Source organism: Meriones unguiculatus, chromosome 21, assembly GCF_030254825.1.
Source record: "Meriones unguiculatus strain TT.TT164.6M chromosome 21, Bangor_MerUng_6.1, whole genome shotgun sequence".
Lineage (NCBI taxonomy): Eukaryota > Metazoa > Chordata > Mammalia > Rodentia > Muridae > Meriones > Meriones unguiculatus.
In genome coordinates, this window is record NC_083368.1 from 17,068,020 (window position 1) to 17,080,582 (window position 12,563).

The 12,563-nt window shown below is 39.2% G+C and overlaps 1 protein-coding gene across 3 annotated transcripts in view; it reads right to left on the reverse strand.

The window, feature by feature from the left end:
- Nucleotides 1-4,090: 4,090 nt before the first annotated feature.
- The window catches only part of Klhl7 (kelch like family member 7), a 57,433-nt gene continuing 48,960 nt past the window's right edge, over nucleotides 4,091-12,563 (reverse strand). For all 3 annotated transcript variants that reach the window (XM_060373989.1, XM_060373990.1, XM_060373991.1), the window contains 3 exons: nucleotides 10,494-10,695; nucleotides 7,255-7,352; nucleotides 4,091-5,399 (listed from right to left, as the gene is read on the reverse strand). In XM_060373989.1, coding sequence (XP_060229972.1) covers nucleotides 5,116-5,399; nucleotides 7,255-7,352; nucleotides 10,494-10,695 — 584 coding nt within the window. In that variant the 3' untranslated portion in view covers nucleotides 4,091-5,115. The remainder of the gene's footprint in view (nucleotides 5,400-7,254; nucleotides 7,353-10,493; nucleotides 10,696-12,563) is intronic.

Genomic DNA, 12,563 nt, shown 5'->3' on the forward strand with positions numbered 1-12,563 from the left:
CGCAGGCGTGGGCCCCGGGAACTGGAGCCGCGTCTACACCTGGGAAAGCGGGCGACCAGCAAGCCTCTCGTGCGCCGCGGCTTGCGAGACTCAGTCATTCTTCACATTTCCTTAGACAAAAAAAAAAAAAAAAAAAAAAGTGAAAACGGGCTCAAAAAGAGCAACTTAGGCCCTGAGGTTTATCAAGAGGACCGACTCTGGGAAACCCAGCTGCAACCAGAAAACAGGACTCAGTGCGGACGGAAAGCGGCCTAATAGTCCCTTAGTTGGTACTGTCTTCCTGCACACTGAGAAACTGGGTTCTTACGGTGTTGCCTTTTGAAATGTGATCAGGAAGGATGAAAAATTGTAAAACCGGCAATCCAGCCCCCTTCCCCTCCCCTCAGGAGCAGTTTCAGATACGGGTTTTCAAAAAACATTTGATTTACTGTTTCCTCCCCCCCCCTTATTTTATTTTATTTTATTTTTTTATTTTTTTGAGATACGGGCTTACTATGTAGCCCTGTCTGGCCTTGAACCCACAGACACCACTGCTAACCAAGTGCTAGGATCAAAAACCCGCTGCGTTCACTGTATTAACTTCACAGTTCCCAAACATGACCCTGTATCAGTATAAAACGAAACAAGTGTTCTATACAAAAACAAAATTCTCATTGCTATTGGAAATTAAAACTGAATAGTGGGGGCAAGCTAAGAGTTGAAGACAGTTCAGGGATTCCTAAGCCTCAAAGATTTGAGTGTCATTTTACATCGTGGTTATGACAGGATGGAAAGATCTAAAGCAGAACTCTGGTTAGCAAGCACACTTGTGGGTAACAGTGTCAACTTGATTACATTTAGAACCACAGACACACAGCTCTGGCCTGTGAGGTGTGAGATACACACCTCTGGGCATGTCTGAGGATGCTTCCAGAAAGTTAGTTTAACTGAAGAAGACATAGCCTAGGGTCACAGACCGAATAAAAAGGCAAATTGGAGGGAGGCATCCATTGCTGTTTCCAGACTGCAATGCTATGTGGCCACCTGTTTCACCGGCCTGCTGATAGCCCGAGCCAGAATCAACACTTCCTGAGGTTGCTTTTGCCAGGTTTTGTCACAGTAATACACCGACATATTTTAGGCAGCTCTGTATGTGTGGAACCCAGGTCTACCACTACCACTAGTTTTTATTTTCATTCTACCTCATGGTTTGAGTTATATTAAAAAGGAGAAAAACTAGGAAGATGAAAGTGAAACCTTAAAAAACTTTAGAGGAAACTTAAGGTATTCAAAAGGATGAATCAAACATTGAATGCTGCAACCCATGAAAGCCCTTTCCTATTACCAGTTTACTGAGGTTTAGTGAGAATTGGTTTGGTGCCATTTTTGGATGAAGTAAATTGGATTTTGTTAAGTCTTTGGTATAGGTTAAAAGTATCAATCCTTAAACTTTCTGTTTTTGTTTTTTGAGACAGGGTTTCTCTGTGTAACAAGCCCTGGCTGTCCTGGTCTTGAACTTAAGGTCTGACTACCTTTGCCTCCCAAGTGCTGGGAATAAAGGTGTGTGCCACCATGCTCAGCTAAAAGTATCAGTCTTAAAAAAGTGTTTTTCCCTTGTTCTGCCCAGTTCACGAACCCCAAAAGACCAGGAATAAACAGACTCTGCTGTAAATACATGAGGCTCTTTTTATTGTAAATTAGAAGCTGCAGCTTGGGCCCACAACACGCACCACTGAAGTGGTGAGAGCCGAGCATGTGCCCAGGTTAGTTGGGTGATTTAAAGATTCTGGTCCCTCCCAGCATGCCCAGGGCAGGGGCGATTCCTGCCTGGCAAGCATCTATTGGTCAAGATGCTACATTTTGAATTGATTGGCTATAGGAAGGTCCCCAGACCATAATGACCTGGTGTTCCTCCCTAGGGGGATGGGCCAGTTTCCTAGCAACTGTTATCTCTAGTGGGTGGGGAAAGAATGCAGTAAGGCGGGTTCTTCCCCTCAGGGCAGTACTAGACTTCTCCACACACATAGTTCAGGCCTTAATTAATAATAGCTGCTAATTTTTAATCTTTTTGGTCTCTCACCCTAAATATCTCCTTTCCTTTGGTAAATACAGTTTGTTTTCTGTAATGCAAACAAGGCAAAAGAGAACATAGACTTAGTTGAATAACTATTAAGTGGCACATTTTATTTTGATATTGGTATATTAAACTAGTTCATGACTCAAAAGTTTTTATGAGACTATAATGTCAAGTTTTAAAAACTAGATCACAAAGCCACAATTACTGTTTTTGTATGTAACAATTTTTGGCTACTAAGCATTTATACTCAAATTGTGATTTTCAAAAGTAAAACGTAATCATGTATTATCAAACTAGACCACTTCAAAGGATAGGATACTGACAAATCCAGTATCTATTGAAATGAAAGAGTACATTAAAGGAAAGGACCTTTTGGGGGAAAAAATGAAACAAAGTAATATACCTTGAATACAGTTTATTTTTATCCATTATCTTTGCTTTCAGAATTGTATATATTAGTTCTCAGGAGTGGCTAGGGTTCTGGGGAGAACACATTCTTACTAGGACCATGATACAGACCATTAGGGGTAAAGCAACTTTATTAAAAGCTGTATCAAACTTGCTATACTGTGTTCTAGTTAATGGCCTAAAAATAAAAACAGCTCGTATATTTAAAATATCTTGCAGTGCTGCACATTCTAAAGGGGTAATTGCTCTATCAGTATAATCATATTTTACGATATTTTGTCACCAGAAAATTTAGCGGCATTAAGTTTTATTTCATGTTTACCTGCACGTTTGCACATGCTTCACTGTGTGTGCGTGGTTCTTGAGGAGGCCAGAAAGAGGGCATTGAATTCCCCTGAAACTAGAGTTGTTAAAACGATTGTGAACCAAGTTGGATGCAAAGAACTACAACCCTGTCCTTCTGCAAGAGTGGCATATGCCACTCTCCAGCCTCAACTAGCTGCATTTTAAAATACAGTGCGAAACTCAAAATCCTACATAAAAATATTTCCACCAGTAAGATCTAGGGCTGGAGCTTGCCTAGGGCTGGAGTTTGTCAAGGTGTGCTGGGTTCAATAGTGCTCCTCAGAACATTCCTGTCTGCCTAGAATTCCAGAATGTTTTCACTTGCAAACAGCATCTTTGTAGGTGTAAGTGGTTTAAGATCAAGTACTAGAACCCTTCTGATGTGGTGCTGCATACCGTTCATCCCAGCATTTAGAAAGCAGAGGTAGGTAGTTATCCTCTCAAGAAGAGAGTCAAACTGCTGGGGATGGCTCCAAGGTTAAGGGCAATGGCTGCTCTTCTAGAGGACCTGGGTTTGATTCCCAGTACCCACACAGTGGCTCACAACTGTCTGTTACTTAGTTTCAGGGGATCTGACCTCTGGGCACACACATATATACAGACACACAAACATTCATACGCCAAAGTAAAAAAAAGTAACAGTGTCCAACTTATTGTAATATTTATAAAAGAACTACTGAAAGCTACTTAGACAAGAGAAAAAAAATGGTCATGAAAAGACCAAGGTATAAGACTGCAATACAATAGCTACAGGCTGAGAAGTAAAAGCCAAGGACTACTGGCAGGCAACTAGCAGCGCTTCCAGGGCCAGGTGTATGGCAGTTTCCCCAATCCTCTGAATGCCAAATTTGGGATGCTTCACCTCCTAAATCGTGAGAATCCACTTGTTTTAATCCATTGACTGTGTGGTACTGTGCAGCAGTCTAGAAAGCAAAGACACGGAGAAGCAGAGGGAATGATGACTAGTGAGTACACAGTTTCTTTGAGAGGGCTGATGAGAACATTCAGAAAATATGACTCTACATGGTGAACATAGCAAACACCACTAAGCTGGTGCAGTTTAAATGGGTGAGTAGCACGCCTGTGATTACATCGTAATAGAGCTATCTGTAAAGAAAAACTTGACAGATGAACCTGTCACTTTTCAAATTCATTTTTAATTTAAACACTTTGGAGTTTATTATAATCTCCAAATACAGAAAAAAATTTTAATGGAAACACTTTCACAAGTTTTAAAACATTATTGAACACACTTAGGAGGAATAAACAGAGCAAATCTAGTTTAAGTTAAAAATATTTAATATCAGATAAAAACATTGATGATTGACAGTTTTACATGGCACATTTCACACATAGTCAAAGGGTAAAACATAGTAGGGGAAATTAACAGGCGGTTTGGTAATTTGTTGTCCACATAAAAATCAATGAATAGTGACATATATTTAACACCAATTATTACAAAACTTTTAGAGAAAACTTAGTTATCTCTAACACGTTCTGCTAGGAGAAGAAAACAGTATCATCATAAAGTCCATACGATACTGGGCTACAATTATCAGTGTTTTTCTGGTGATCTAGAAATTTCTCCAAACAGGTTTTCTTCTGTTGGTTAACCACTCTCACTGTGATTGGCTATCAGGGTAGAGACTGAGGATACAGAACACTTTTACACTGCCGAGTGAAACCATGGAAATTAATGATAGGTACTAAGCTTAATATTTTACAAGAAAATGTGGAATACTGGGTATTTAATTGGGCAGTGTTAAGTCCCAAAATGTTAAATTCATGAGAAAATATGTATGTTGTGAGCCACTCTTGCTTACTTTAAAATTGAATAATTTGGCACTAAATGAAGTAATGAAAACAAGCAAATTACACAACACTAAGTATAATTACTCTATCAGAGCTCACCAACTTGAATTGTGACTCATACTGCTACTTAGTTTTTGGCCAAACAGAAACAGACCTAACTACACAGCACTTACACAATATGAAAATAGAATCTAGAGCTAAGCTGAGGCTCCTTCTCCGATGAGTGTGCCCCACTCTGCCAAAATCAGTTATATATTTGAAATTCATATTTTCAAGAAATGCTTATAATGTTTTCTGGCTGACAGGTTCTTGGTTACACGGCCAGCTAAAATATGGTCTTTGAATTAAGTAAGGAAATCCAGATAAAATAATCGGTTATCTTATTGGGATCTTACTTTATCAAAATACCAGACCACAACTTCATAACTGAACTCTTGGACAAACCCCTCGCAGCCATATTTGAGTCTCAGATGAGTCAGGGTTCCACTCATCCTTCATGTTTCAAGGGTCTCTTCATTTGCTCCACAAGTATCAACAACACAAATCAGACAACTTGTGACTGGGAACGCACGGACTTTGGAGTTGGCAATCCACTTGTCTGTTTCAGTATTGTACTCAAGAATGTGCCCCAACCTGCCTACTCCCTGAAAACCTGCCAGGACATAGATGATAGAGCCGACTGCTGCGCACTTCACCGTCACGCCCCTCCACGGCATCGGCGACACCATCTTCCATTCATTTAACTTAATATCATAATATTCCACATTGTCCAGGCCACCTTCAGAAGGACAAAATATGAGAACTATATCAATGATTATACATCAAAATTTGAGAACTGTATCAATGATGACTACGATCTCTTCATAGCTTTTAAATTTTTACATTTTATTTCAAAATAAAATTGTTAAGCACACAGAGAGGGTATAAAAGCTTTACAATAATTGCCCACATATCCACTACTCAAATACTTATTCTTTTTTTGAAGCAAATTATTTTCTTAAAAAAAAAAAAAGATTTATTATTTACATAACATTCTGCGTGCATGTGTGTCTGCTCACCAGAAGAGGGCACCAGCTCTCACTATAGATAGCTATGCACCACCATGTGGTTGCTGGGATTTGAATTCAGGACCTTTGGAAGAAGAGCCAGTGCTCTTAACCTCTAAGCCATCTCTTTAGTCCCCTAAATACTTATCCTTAAATATAAAGGAAATTGATAGTTTTTCAGAATAGTTTTCTCCTACAAAGTTAAAAGTTAAACAACAACAACAAAAAGAAACAAAAAAGCCAGACACACTTCCTACAAATGTTCTATCCTGGTAAAGAAAATAAAGTACCAGTGATTTACTTTGATTATAAATTATTTCAGATGTTTTTCTTTCTATCTTTTAGTAATTTATGGGAAATACCAGTGGCTAAAAATAACAGAAAAAAGTTATTTCTTTGTTTTACTTAACACAAATAATCTAAAAAAAAAAATAGTACTATTTCTGGATTAAGTTCAGATTTCTCATTATTTAAACTGATATTTACGATCATTTTAGCATTACATAAGAAAATGAAAAGGTCAATTTTTTTCAATTTCTTTTAAATTAAAAAAATTTATTAATTACAGTTTATTCACTTTGTATCCCAACTGTAGGCTCCTCCCTCATTCTCTCTCAATCCCACCCTCTTTCCTTCATCTCCTCCCATGCCCCTCTTCAAGTTCACTGATAGGAGAGCTCCTCCTCCCCTTCCCTCTGATCCTAGTCTATCAGGTCTTATCAGGACTGGTTGCATTGTCTTCCTCTGTGGACTGGTAAGGCTGCTCCCCCCTCAGGGGTAGGTGATCAAAGAGCCAGCCACTGATTTCATGTCAGAAACAGCCCCTGTTCCCCTTACTAGGGCACCCACTTGCAGATTGCGCTGCCATGGGCTACATCTGTGCAGGGGTTCTAGGTTATCTCCATGAAAGGTCCTTGGTTGGAGAAAAGGTCAAACTTAAAGAGTAAAGATACTTTCATGCAATGTTTAAATGTTAAAAAGCTACTAAAGTTGTTTTTGTTTTTTAAACATTCTAGTATCTCAACTAGTTCAGTTGTGACAATTCTGGAGTTTTGGTTTACTTAAAAAAAAAAAAAACAAATACATAATATGTTTGTGTTGTAATCCCAGGTGTGGGGAAATGGGGCTGCCTTGCAGCAGCTGACTGTGATTTACCTAGTGCTCTAGCAGAGGCCTGGTTTTGACAGCTGCAGATGTTTCTATGATTGTGTGACATTTGGAATTCTGGGAACTTTTCAGAGGGTAAATACTAGGGATCCTCGCTGCTCATGGGGGTGGGGGTTGGTTTTGGTTTGTTAGTATTCCTCTTTTCTGTTCTATCTAGTAATAGAGGGTAAAACTTGGGGGGACAAAGGGTGGGGAAAAAAGAACCCACAAAATAGCAAAGACCAGATATACTCAGTATTTCTCAGGCAGAAGTGATAGCACTCCCTATCTGAGGTAGTCACAATGAGTGCTTGACATTTCAAAAAGTATGTTAGTGCTTACACACATGCTCTGAGGGGATTCAATTTTTTAAAATGCTCCAGTAATTTAAGAACTTATCAGCAAACCCAGGGGAACTGAAGAGTAAGTTACATCACATACCTAAACCATTCTGACCACCCACAGCAAATATCTTGTCCTTTACAAACACCAGCCCATGATTCTTCCTGGGCTCAATCATTGAACACAGCTCAGTCCATCTGAAAAAAAAAAAAAGTTTTTAATGTGCTCATTTACTGCCAGGTTTAATACATGCATACACGGAAGACATCTGTAAGGCTAGAAAACAAACCCTCAAGTGGTTTGGGATAATGTTTTTATAAGTGAGGTATACTGGGGATTCTTGAGTCTTTAAAGGATATAAAAACAGAAAGGAACAATTTATGTGTCCTTTAAAGAAATCCACTTCCCATAGTTTCCAATAATTTTTGAAATGGCAACAAGAGCAAAGAAGAAGAACTAAAGCTTCAAGTATATCCCTCTTGCCTTTTCCTTTTGAGACAGGGTCTCTATGTAACCAGAGAACTAGAACTTGCCATGTAGGCGATACTGACCTTGAACTTGTGATGATCCTCCTGCCTCTAGACCTCTCAAGGGCCAGGATTACAGGCCAGAGCCACCACGCCCAGATACATGTGGTTCTCAATATTTATGTTTAAGTAAAACAAGAACTCCTAATAAACCTCATACAATGAATGAGGGGGTTTAAGGTAAGAGTTTTACTGTCTAGTTCCGAGTGACCTGAAACTTCTATCCAGACTGGTTTAACCCTCAGTAATCTTCCTGCCCCAAACATTCATATTACATGCTTGCACCACCATGCTTAGTGGTGTATTTATTATTTACATGTCTTTTTTATTTTACTATTTTACTTCAAAGACAAGGGCTCACTATGCAGTTCAGGCTTGCCTCAAACCAAGCTCTTCATGCTCCCAGACTGCTGAGATTATAGGTGTGTTACCACCCTGCCTTCACATATCAAAGTACAGGAAGAACTTGAGGCAGTCTGGTATCCACACAGCCATTCATCGGTCTGAGGACTATCATCTAGCCACTACTCAATGAGGCCAAGAATACTAACAGACACTGTCGAAGTATACAACACGGGTAACACTGTCATCTACATAACTGAACACAGACCACTGAGGGGGCTACTTCCTTCTGATAGAAGCTGTTGCTTCTGTGTGCAATCCCACCACTGGCACTTGTAACTGTGAGGGGGCTACTAGCACACAGGCTTGTGGTCATTTAACAGCTAACGACACAAGACTTCAAACAACAAGAAAACTTGGCATAAGTATGTTTTAAGGTTATTTTAAACTTTAAAAACTGAATTTTATGACATATTCAGGACTGAATATTAATATTTTTTTCTGTTTTGTATTTATGTACTGGTATTTGTTTGGCTTAAAAGTGGTTTCAGAGCCACCACTATGGAGGCCGTCGTGGTTCTGTTTTTCAAGAAACACACATTTCCGTGTGTTTACCCAGATGAAATGACAAACTTGCAGCTTGGAACGCAAGCAGTAAGCACTGGTCCTTCACAGCCACACAGTAAGCTGCCACTGTGTAATACAAAAAGTATTTGGCTTGAAAATTCCATCTGCATTCTTTGTTCTTCTCCCGGTATGTCAATAATACAAAGTTCACGCTTTCATGTATACACATTCTGAAATCTGACAGTTTGAAAGTGGCACAATCCATCTTCTTTTATAATGTGCACGTAGAGCGTGCACTGTACTCTTAAGTTTCCAACCTGAAGGTTCAGTGTTTAGAAATTTTTCTTTTTTAAAATTTTTACATTTATTACTTTTACGTTATCTGTGTGTTTTGCCTGCATGTATGTCTAGGCACATTTTTGCCTAGAATGCCCAAGGTCAGAAAAGGGCATTGGATCCCTTGGACCTGAAAATATGGATAGACGTGGGGGCTGGGAACTGAACAAGGGTCCTTTGGAAAAGCACCTAGCATTCTTAAACACTGAGCCATCTCTCCATCTCCCAGATAACATTTTATTGATTAAAATTAAAGAGTACTGAAAGAATGTTAAGAGAATCTAAATTTAAAACACAAGCCCAACATAACAAGAGATGCTAACAAATCTTCAAAATTTTTACATATTCTCAAAATTGAATATTCAGTTAGTTTTTAAAAATACAGAGATTACAGGTTTCTTTTCTTTGTATTTGTTTTCAAAGTTTATTGTGTATGTTGAAGCAGGGAGCTCCTACATGCATGTAAATATAGAGGCCAGAGCTGTCTCCCTCCACGGTTCTTTGCTTTATCTGCCTCGAGAGAGTGTTTCTCACCCACCAGTCAGGCAGCTCTCAGGCTCCACCTCTGCCACCTCTACACGGCTGCCTTACAGGGACAGGCAGCCATGCCTGGCTTTCCCCTGATGCTGGGCCACCACCCAGTCCCACACAATTGTCTCCTCCTTGCTGTAAATGAGGTTATAGTGGCTCAGCACTGATCTTGTCTGAATAAAGATCTTTAGATTTAGATCTAGAATATATATAATTACGGGGTTGCAATTTGTGGTGGTTTGAATGAAAATGGCCCCCACAGGCCCACAGGAAGTGGCACTATTAGGAGGTGTGGCCTTGTTGGAGGAAATATGTCACTGGGGGTGGGCTTTGAGGTCTCAGATACTCCAGACAGGCCAGTGCCACTCGCTCTTCCTGCTGCCTACAGTGGGATGCAGAACTCTCAGCTACCTCTTCAGCACCATGTCTGCCTGCAAGCTGCCACACTTCCTGCTGTAATAATGAAGTAAGCCTCTTAATTGTCAGCCAATCCCAATGGAATGTTTCCTTATAGGAGTTGTCATGGTCACATGGCATTTCTTCATAGCAACAGAAACCCTAAGAAAGTTCATAAATGTTAATTTTTAAAATTGAAAGCAATAACACAAAGAAACAGACCACAATATCTCAATTAAAGCTCTAGGAAATATTTTGAGTAAACTCAAGATGCACCTAGGGGAATGTAATGCCCCAATTTGTAATATTGCTACTTAGGGATAAAATAATTTCATTCTGTTTTCTCTTTTTCTTTCCTACATTTCTTGGCCTCTGAAACAATATTTTGTGAATCTGATGGACCACCAGGAGTATCTCACTTATATTTATTGTACAAGCAGGACCAGAAAGAGAGGGGCTCCCAGGTGTGACAAGGTCAAGGTATTTCCTAAGGTATCAAGACTGTTTAGGTGTATGTATATTCTTAAAACAAGAATTAAATTTCTGTTAGGTTCTTTCTCCCTTCTACCTTTTTGCATTTTCATCCAGTAAGCTTGTGGAATATAATAACCCTGACAATCATTTTAAATGAATACATACGTTTCTGTGGCAGGGTCATACACTTCACAGGAGCTAAGCACTCTCCCAGAAACATTGTTCCCTAGGCTCCCACCACAGACATAGATGAGGCCATTGGCCTCCACCATGCCGTGGCTGCAGCGCTGAGTCAGCATGCTGGGCTTCGTGTGCCAGCTCTCAGTTCTTGTATCATAGCACTCAAATAAATACAGAGCCGAGTTTCCTGTGAAAGAAAAGGGTGCACGGTGAGAAGCTGGGCCTGGGCACTGTGAGTGTAAGCCAGCTCGGGGGTCACAGTGGGGCCCAGTCTCAGTACCCTCCCTGGAAAAGGGTCCTACCATCTCATCATACTTGGCCTGGTATGGACTTTAACTATAGGACTAACTGAAGAGAGGGAAGAATTTAAATTTGTAGATATCATTTTTTCTATTTATCATAATAGTTTAAGAAAAAGCCAGTACTGTTGTATGGATCTTGGGAAACAATTAAACAAAAGGATCTTTTGGACAGATTTGTTAGTAATTAAATTTTAGGAAAAGAAAATGTCTTGATTTCAAAAGAACAAAAGGAACCATTATATAATCTTCAAAGCCAGTTGTGTATGATAAGAATTATGTGTTTCAAATGTAGTTTTAAAACACAGCTACACTTCTTAAACTGTAAGATCTGGCAAACTAAGGTAGATCTAAACCTTAAAATGTAAAAATTAATATATGACAATATGCTAAGACTTACTTAGTATTCTATAGTTCCTACCGCTCCATTAACAAAACTATATGCAGATGAGCCCTAAGCACTCTGGCCCTTCCTTGAGTGCGTCATCAAGGTGTCTGTCTGTCTGGTGTGCTAATTATGCATTTTAAGAGCAAAACATATTCACTATGTTCTGTAACTTCTGCATGCTGTAGGAGCTCAGTAAGAATTTTGGAAATCATTTCACCGAGGAGTAAGCACTCGGAACTTTTATCTAAGTACTTCTTTTCTTGTTGAGACAGGGTCCACTTTGTCCACTTGCTGTCCTGGACCTTGGTGTGCAGGCTGGGCTGCTCTGAACTCACAGCCTGCCTCTGCTTTAGGGCTGGGATTAAAGATGTGTACCACCACACACACAGTTATAATCACAGGAGTCATCTAATCACCTCTGCGATTTTCTGTTTTTTTTTTTTTTTTTTGTTTGTTTGTTTTTTGAAACAGGGGTTCACTGTGTAGCCTTGGCTGTCCTACTTGTTTGGTAGGCTGTCTTGACCTCAGAGATCAGCCTATCTCTGCCTCCTGAGTGTTGGGACTAGAGGTGTACCTACCACACCAGCTCAGAAATTTAATCTTTGGTTTTGATTCTGACTTAGAGGAAGACTTACATTGACTTTATATTAGCTTACGACCTATGTAGAATACGAAGTGAAGTCTATCACTAACTATTTCCTGTCTTCCCGAAGGAAACAAAGAATTTCTTATCCTCCCTTTTTGATGTAATGGTAAATGATTTAAAAAATAAATATTCCTAAATATATAATAAAGTTCCATGGACTCTGATTGTCTAGAACATTCAAGTTTCTGACTTCCAAATCCATAATAAAAATTTCCTTCTACCTTTCTCGTTAGGAAATATGGAAAATGTTAATTAAAAATATTGTTAGAAAGTAATTTTTCTTTATCTAGTTTTACATCATTTTTACGAGACTTACAAATCAGAATTTATTGTACAAAGCTGACAACATGCCAACATTTTTTATGTGACAAAAATGGAAGTATATGCTAACTATACACTACATGCTTCAAATCTAAGACCTTGCATTAATAAAACTGTCACATTTTATTACATTTTAAATCTATGCATACACAATTAGCAACGGCAGGCTGAAAGGTCACCCAGGAAATAATTTTAATGGAAGTTCCCTTTAGTGTTACACTAAAGGCGGCTTGGATGGATGGCTCTGTTTCCTGCCCTGTTTGTTTTTATCTTCTTTCATTGAGTTCATATGAAAGTATCATGGACAGATTTCTGGGAGAGTCAACATCTGTCAGTCAACTATAGTCTAGAGAGGTTAGACATAATTATATCTCACCGTGACTGCAGTATATTTCCTTCCA